Source organism: Nicotiana attenuata, unplaced genomic scaffold (genome assembly GCF_001879085.1).
Source record: "Nicotiana attenuata strain UT unplaced genomic scaffold, NIATTr2, whole genome shotgun sequence".
NCBI classification, from domain to species: domain Eukaryota; kingdom Viridiplantae; phylum Streptophyta; class Magnoliopsida; order Solanales; family Solanaceae; genus Nicotiana; species Nicotiana attenuata.
The window spans coordinates 197,702-205,577 of record NW_017671313.1 but is presented as its reverse complement, the minus strand read 5'-3'; the positions used below and the strand labels follow the sequence as shown (position 1 = coordinate 205,577).

The 7,876-nt window shown below is 36.8% G+C and overlaps 1 protein-coding gene across 7 annotated transcripts; it reads right to left on the bottom strand.

Moving 5' to 3' along the window:
• Positions 1 to 557: 557 nt before the first annotated feature.
• Positions 558 to 4,952, bottom strand: LOC109207489 (transmembrane ascorbate ferrireductase 1-like). 7 transcript variants are annotated; one of them, XM_019370419.1, is made up of 2 exons: positions 4,385 to 4,928; positions 558 to 928 (listed from the first exon to the last, which is right to left on the bottom strand). In XM_019370419.1, the coding sequence occupies exon 1, from the start codon at positions 4,666 to 4,668 to the stop codon at positions 4,429 to 4,431; it is 240 nt and encodes a 79-aa protein (XP_019225964.1). In that variant the 5' UTR covers positions 4,669 to 4,928; the 3' UTR covers positions 558 to 928; positions 4,385 to 4,428. The 7 variants fall into 7 exon arrangements, 4 of the variants coding, with proteins under 4 accessions (XP_019225964.1, XP_019225962.1, XP_019225963.1 ...); XR_002065009.1 differs by having other exon boundaries at positions 569 to 928; positions 4,042 to 4,926; XM_019370417.1 differs by lacking the exon at positions 558 to 928 and adding an exon at positions 1,163 to 1,834 and having other exon boundaries at positions 4,042 to 4,952.
• Between the last annotated feature and the right edge of the window lie 2,924 nt (positions 4,953 to 7,876).

Here is a 7,876-nt window from a genome sequence, read left to right as displayed (position 1 = left end):
TGTATTTATTTTTTAAGTTTTTCAATCTATGTATAGTATCTGTTTTCTGATTAATATAGATTCGCTCCAATAAATCTCATTTTGGGGGTAAAGATGACTTTATACTTGAGAGGTTAGATTCGAGATCTTTGGTTAAATATATAAGACTATTTACCATTCCATCATAACCTTTAAAAACTTAAATGTGGATTTATGTATAACAAAAGCGAACAAATTAATGAATTTATTATTTATTGGAAAACTTACGTGAGACATAATAATTATGCACTTGCATAAGTCAAATGATAACTTTGCATCCATATGCTTTCAAACTTAACTAACTTTAATGATTAAAATGAAACAAATTCCACCTACATAAACATAGAAGAAGAGAAATTTTTATACACGCAGCATGAATATGTTCACACAATTTTATGGTTAAAATTATTATAAATTTTTAAAAAATCCCTATAAACTTCTGTTTTAGGTTTTGGAACATTTGAAAACATTGAGCTCACAAATTTAGCACATCCAGACTTTTATACAAAAATTTAAAAACCGAATTTGCAAACTTGACAAATTCCAAAACTTAAACAAGCGCCTGATAATGGCACCTAACGATGATAAATTTATTTATTTCAAAATACAAAAGACAGATGAAGACCAATACTGGAGTATTAGCAGTTGAAGTAATCAATGACATCAATAGGATTAGATGGACCCTACACTAATGTATTCATGGACCAACTTGGTTCCATCAATCACGACTGCTACATTTCTGTTTGCATCTAACCACGTCCTTCATACGGGCCCTACTAATAATACGGTATTGGCTGAGCAGAAGATGTCAATGACAGGCTTTGAGGTATTAAGCAGAAAATGATGCCCCATGGATCTTTTGTAAAACATTGTTTGTATTTTGACCCCATGTTGTTGTCTGAATGCTTATCTTTAAGAATCAATCAACCAAAGAAACAATCAGCAAGTTAAATCAAAATTACAATGAACATATGAAAAGTCTTTATATTATTGATAATATATATTAAATTCTAAAACTTAATCTTGTTTTCATCATTGTGAAAAAAAGAAGGATGAGTTCTTTTGTGGAAGAAAAAGGGGGTAGGGTAGGGATGCCACGTTACATCACGTGAAAACCCATATTTACAGATCACAATTGCAAGGATGCAGGAACCAGCAATAAGAGTATCGTTATGCAATTACACAAGAATGGTATATATGGACTAAGAAGTCAACAGTGTCAAAGAAATCCAGACAATTGAGCAAAAAGAAGTTAAAAAAGAAGTATTCAAGCCTTCCAACGACAATCCTTTAAATACAAATCTTAGCTCCCATATAATAACATACACATCAAGATTGATGGAGCTGCATGATTACAATAGTGCAAGGAAATCGGATCATACTCCACTATACAGGTAGATAATCAAAGATATCAAGACAAGAAGCGCAAAGTAGAAAGGTAGATGCACCAATAAGAGTATCTGCTAGTCCAAGTGCAATAGAACACAATAGGCAACAATAGTTGAGTGGAACTCATGAGATGGCAGAGTAACTATAATCATCCTCAGGCTCCTGCCTGAGAAAGACTGGTCAGAAACACAAAGACCCCATATAAAACTGTAGCAATGGCAGTAAAGTTGACTCGGAAAGCCTCAGAACCATATTTAGCCAAACCGTTAACCTCAAGGAATGTAAGCTTCTCAAGGAATCCTAGACAGGCATTGCCAACAGCCATTACATACACAAACATCCTGAAAAGCACATGCCACGGAAGTGAATCACGTCTAACTGCATCACTACCCCCAGGGTAGAAAAACACCACAAAGCCATAAATCCACTGCAAATTATGTCATCAGGTAATGAGAAAAAGCTCGTGATCAGCATATTTCTAATTAGTAATTACATGGACTCATCATAGGTACATACTTTTTTTTTTTGATGACCGAGAAATCCGTCTGGGGCCGATCCTTTGGACCAACCGCAGCCTTCGAAACTCGGTGGATAATGGGCCCGCCCCTCTACCCTTCTCCACTTAAATACCAGGCTTTGTTTTGCATGGTGTGGGGGCTTGAACCTGTGACCTAAGACACAAATCCACCACCCTTTGCCACTTGAGCTAGGCCCGTCATAGGTACATACTCAATATGTATGTTTTCAAGTATCCAGTAAAAATATGTAAATTTTTCTGCTGTAAATTTTCTGCTAACTTTAGATGTTTTGAAAATCCGTTAGCTTTTTTTTTAATTCTTTTTTTTTCGTTATGGTAATGCAATGCAATAGGCCGGAAATCCGGTTGTTTCTGATGATGAAAAGAGCTTTTATCTTATGTGAAATTTATGAAAACCCGAAATGAAGTGAACATACATATATACACCCGTTCAACATAGGGTACATCAACACAGATAAAGGTTTATATAGCATAGACCAGGAGATCAAAGCAAGAAAAAATGGACATATTGCAAGTCATTCCTTTCGCAACGAAAGGGCCTTAAACGTGGGATCTCCCACAAAATTTTCAAGGTTGACTCTAAGTAGTGTGTTTTCTCGTCATAAACAGCTATTATTTTGCTTATGTATGGTAAAGATCAAGAAATGCAAAATAAACAGGAAGCATTATGAAAATGTCCTACCAAAAAGCCAAACTCTGTTTGGATCAGAGAACACATGAAAGAACCTATGTGGAACTTCATCTCATGAGAACTACAAGCCTCAAACAATTATTCCTTCATTTTTCAATTAGAAAAGAGAATTAAGATGGAGCACTATCTCAGATATCAAATCTGATCAAGAATAATGAAGCCAATAAGCATCAGTAGAGGGTGAATCTGGAAACCAGAAAACAAAATGAGAAAAGATGAAGATACCATAACAAGAAAAATGATGTTATAAGCATCAGTATTGGTAGTGCTTAAAGTAGGGAAAACTATCATCTACTTAGCTAGAAGAAATCCGGAAGTGATGGTTGAGGTTGTACCAGCTGAATCCATAACAAGAAAAAATCTTCCCCTAATTTTCTCTTTATAAGTAATTCAATATCATTATCCTTAATTTTCATAATTTGACTCAAATTTCATCTAGCAACATTAAGCAACTACGATTTGTCCACCATTAGTGTAGGAGGGCCGCAGGGCAGATAGTCCTTATTCTCTTGCATTCTAGCTTCTGCTGTCATAAGGTTCCCCCAAGAGCATTGAATATTAGGTACGTGTAACACTGAGTTAATAAATTCACTGACTTTCCTACATTTCGGATCATTGTTAATGATTTGTAAAATAATCAAATTTTGATCACCGTGCTGCCCAGACATTAGTATTAGAAAGAGAAATGTAGTGATCACTACGTCTATGGTGTTGTTGGACAACTAACTGCATCAAGATTAACAGACTCCTAATTCGCCTAATCCAGTGTTTCATATTTTAGAGACAGATACCTACCCATAAAGAGTAAAGGTAGGTAGCCAAATGATCAAAAGCATGGATGTCAACTTCAAAATACATACTACAAAAGAACACACCAAAAAAGGAGAAATACCACCATATCATTCAACCTTTTCCTAAATCAACCCAAAAAGGCAAACACCACTAAACACTTCAGCTTGCACTTCCCTCAAATTAAAGCGTGGAATTTCTATTTACAACGATCACAAATGCGTAAAAAGGAAGAAACTAATCAGATTCGGTTGCTAACAGCCTGTTAATAATTAAAACCAGGATTCCTGGAACAACTTAATATCAAAAAAAGAACCAGAAGAAAAGCATATTTCCTCGTCTCAAATAGAGTCGACTAGCATCACGTAACTAAAAACTCATTGCAGCTGAACATATCATGATCCAATCTACAAAGGGTTATTATCACTTTGCAAACCAAATCTTCTAATCCACATTAATTAAATACATAGAATGATAAAGATTGCAAAAAAATAAAAAAGACAAGTGTAGAGAAATTGAAAGACAACAAGATTCCATATATCTATGTCAAATACTATTCGACAAAAAGGGGCAGAGATAAACTTGAAAATAAAGAAGGCAAAGATGAAGAGCTTACATTAAAAATGAGATTTTTGTTATCAGCTTCCCAAGCTAAGCCACCTCTAAAGTGAATAGACCAAACCAACACCATAATTGCGGCAACTAATGCTAGAAAGCGTGCCCCAAATGAGAAAGGCAGTGCCTTTAACCCCATCTCCCTTCCCACTCTCTGATTTTCTTCCTCTTTTGTGTTACTACTGTACTTTTTTTTTTTTTTTGATTAACCTCATTCCTCCATAAAAATAAGAATTGTCTTCTAGTTCTACTAGCTGTCGGAGCAGTACACCCTATGAATGAAAATTTCAGTTTTGGTTCTCCAATAGAAAAAAACAGCATTCAAAATCATGTTTACAACTTACAAGAGGAACATAAAATTGAAGAATATTGGACAATCTGCGTCAAATCAATGGCCTTGCATATCAAGCGTCTCATCCAAACGTTTAACTCTTTCCAATCCTTCACTAATCAAGAACCGAATTCTCTGCTTGTCATTGCAACTCCTGTTATTCTCCATCTCTTGTCTAATAATCTGCCTCAAATCAGCTCTAGCATGAGAAGGTGCTCTATTTGAGATTCTCAATGCTTGTCTGTACAGCTTCAGTACCCGGCCACGAATAAGGAAGTCCTCTAATGAGAGAACCATTGAAACTGATTCTCCAATGCAATCAAAGAGTTTCAATAGTATAGCATGATTTCGTCGAGCAAGAGATGGGAAGGAGCGAATTTATTCAGAATTTGATTTCTGGGAAATTCTCAACCCTAGTTTTTACAGGTGATAATCTTAAAGCCGTCGGATGATGAGGATCTCGGGTCTTTGACAATTGGTCTTGTTTCGAGATTCGTGTTTACCCCTTGCTGCGATTGTCGCCTTTTACTTTCCCTGAATTCACACGTGAGAGATTATCTTAAAGTCCAACACGAGGCAATTTGGTAAAATCGGTTTTGATCAACCTTCCAAAATTAGGTGCGATATATGTGGATGTGGAAAATATAGAAAAGGAAAGATGGTTGATCAAGGCCATATATGTCATTTTATAAAAAATTCATGTTTGTATTTCTTAAATGTAAAATACACATGGACCCCACATTCATCTAGCCACAACTCTGCTTTAAATGCACTATGTATGTGTTGATTACATTATTTGTGTAGTGCAAATGCTCATTTCCAATCTTTTTCTCATTTTGGAAAATTATTAATTTTTGTTTTATTTAAATAGAAGTTTCCATAGAGAAAATAAAATTGATTTTTAAATAATACAACAACAAAAAGAAGTATCGATATTTACGAGATTTTCATATTTACCCATACTATCTTAAAGCAATTTGAAAATAAAAATTAAATAATCTTCATCTACCATATTATTTGAAGATGATTTCAACTAAATATTTTTATATTCAAAAGTAACTTTAAAATATATAGCTTGTTAAACCTCAAAAGTTAATTAACTAAACACCAACAAATAATAATTTTAATAAAATTGCAATGTTGGGCCCGTATACGGGCCTTTCCTCGTCTAGTATGTGGAAGAAAGGAGCACGGTGGGGTGGACGTTCGGTACTTCGATACGGTTTTTATGAATTATGATTCAGTACTTCGGTATTCGGTATATTAATTGTGCATACCAAATACCGTACCAAAGTTGTTTATTCGGTGCATACCAAATACCGTTCCAAAGTAATTTAGTACGGTTCGGTATTTTCTTATTTGGTTCGGTACGATTCGGTGCAATTCGGTACGGTTTCGATATCGCAACGTTCGACAAGAAGTGGCACTGGCCACTGGTGATTCGGTGATGTAGCGCAATGAAATTTTTGAATTTAATTTAATACTTTAATCGTGATTATTGTATGGGTTGAAATCTGACCAGACGAGAATCCTCGAGAAGAGGAACTGCAAAAAGTCACTTGGTCCGAAGTCGTATCCATACGACGCTATAATGACACGCACCTCGGCCACGGCCGTGGTCATGTATTCAGAATGCTTGAACGGCGAATTGGATGTTACGGCACCTCAGAGGATCAATCAATAATACAGTTAAATGACTGAGGTGCTATGGCTAATGACCGTTGGGTAAATGAGAAGACCTAGTATATAAACTAAGTGAGAAGAAGAAGAAGAAAGGGGGCTGACACACAAATTCAGAGAGAGAGAGATAGACATATCTTTACAGATCAAGGAAGATCTTCATCTTTTTCTCCCTGCTAAGGAGAAAGAAGCAAAGAAGCTTAGATCCCCAATATCCATCATTAGATGCACTGGATCAAAGTGTACGAGGGGTCAACCTTGTTCAAGAACGGTGACCCTTTTCATCTATGTGTTCTTTGTTATCATTTAATATTATGAAAATCATCGCCATTCCTTATATAATGGGATTAAATCATTGTTATAGTCGAATCTTATGCTCAGTTATGTTTGCTTATTCTCATCTTCTATCTTAGATCTAGGGTAAATTATCTTTGGCTAGAATTTGCCTCAAATCTTCTTATTTAATTAGTAAAATAAAAGGTCTAAATCTTTTTGGTCGAATAATTTGATGCCGTCTGTGGGGATTTTCTAGCCAAAATTTTAGTTTCCTCCAGATCTAAAGTCAGCCATAGTTACACTTCCCGGTTGTCGTAGCCTCGCCCTCTCATTACAAACACCAACTTAAGAAATTCGTAGGCAAGATTTTGAAATAACCGAACCAACCAAGTTCAGGTCTTTGCATGAAATCAAAGTTGTCTGATATCTATACAAAATCCACATCTTATTGTAGCAATGGTTTTGGCACGTCATGAGTATGAGCTATCAAAGTGGAAATATGGCCACTACGCACTGAGCACGTCCACAATCATATCTGCTATATTAACGTTAGATACCGATCTATACTTCATGCATATTGCCCCCTCCCTATTAGGAAGGGACAATAGCCTATTGTGTGAATCTTTGAAATAACAAGCTTGTCCTACCCGTATGTACAGAGAATAACTTATGTTTCCCTTATTTTTGTGCACCTCGGACGGGGTCGAATCGGGACTCGAGCTCGAGATCCCAACGGGCGAAGTAAGTTGTCAGCCCATAAGAAGCCCAAACTCGACTAGCGACGAAGCAAAGCACGAGCTACCAAATCTGAAGTCGCATTCGAGTACGGGACAAAACGAGTCGTTCTACAACGCCCCTCTCCCCTCGCCAACCAATCAAGTCAAGGTAACAGACGATTTCGTTTAGGTTTAACTTGTTATTTTTCTTTCTTGGATTGGAATAGGAACATGAGCATTCTCCCAGGTGCACGAACAAGGAACAAACGCCACCAAAATAACACGCCAGGAAATGTTCCGCACCATATCGTTCCGTAGGCAACGGTCGAGCAAAACCCCCCACACCGTACCATACTACGAAAAACAGACAAACGGCTCAACAAGCCGGCATTATTAAGAAACAATCTCCATACCTTGGGATTGGGCGGTGAGCCCATGGAACGTATAGTCTCTCAAACACAGGCAGAAGAACACAAAAAAGCATGCACGTATGCTCGCCATGGCAATCCTATGCCGGTTCAGCTGACTAAATATTACGAATCACGTTTGAACTTCGTTCGAATTAATCAAGCCCTAGGGTGCCCAGAAGCCCAAGCAACAAATTCATTGCCTGTCCCGTCAACGGTCTCTCCAGGACGAACAATGAAGGGACTAGATAGACTGGGACTCACCCTGACACATACATAAACTATGTAGTAACGAGTAATTTTCTCCAATAGAAGCAAGGCATCATGCAACCTTCTTACCACTCCACGGGCCATCTCCAAGTGAAAGTAAAGTCGACCTTGTTCGAATTCATAACGGGTTACAATTCGTCCTCACTCGAATTTACA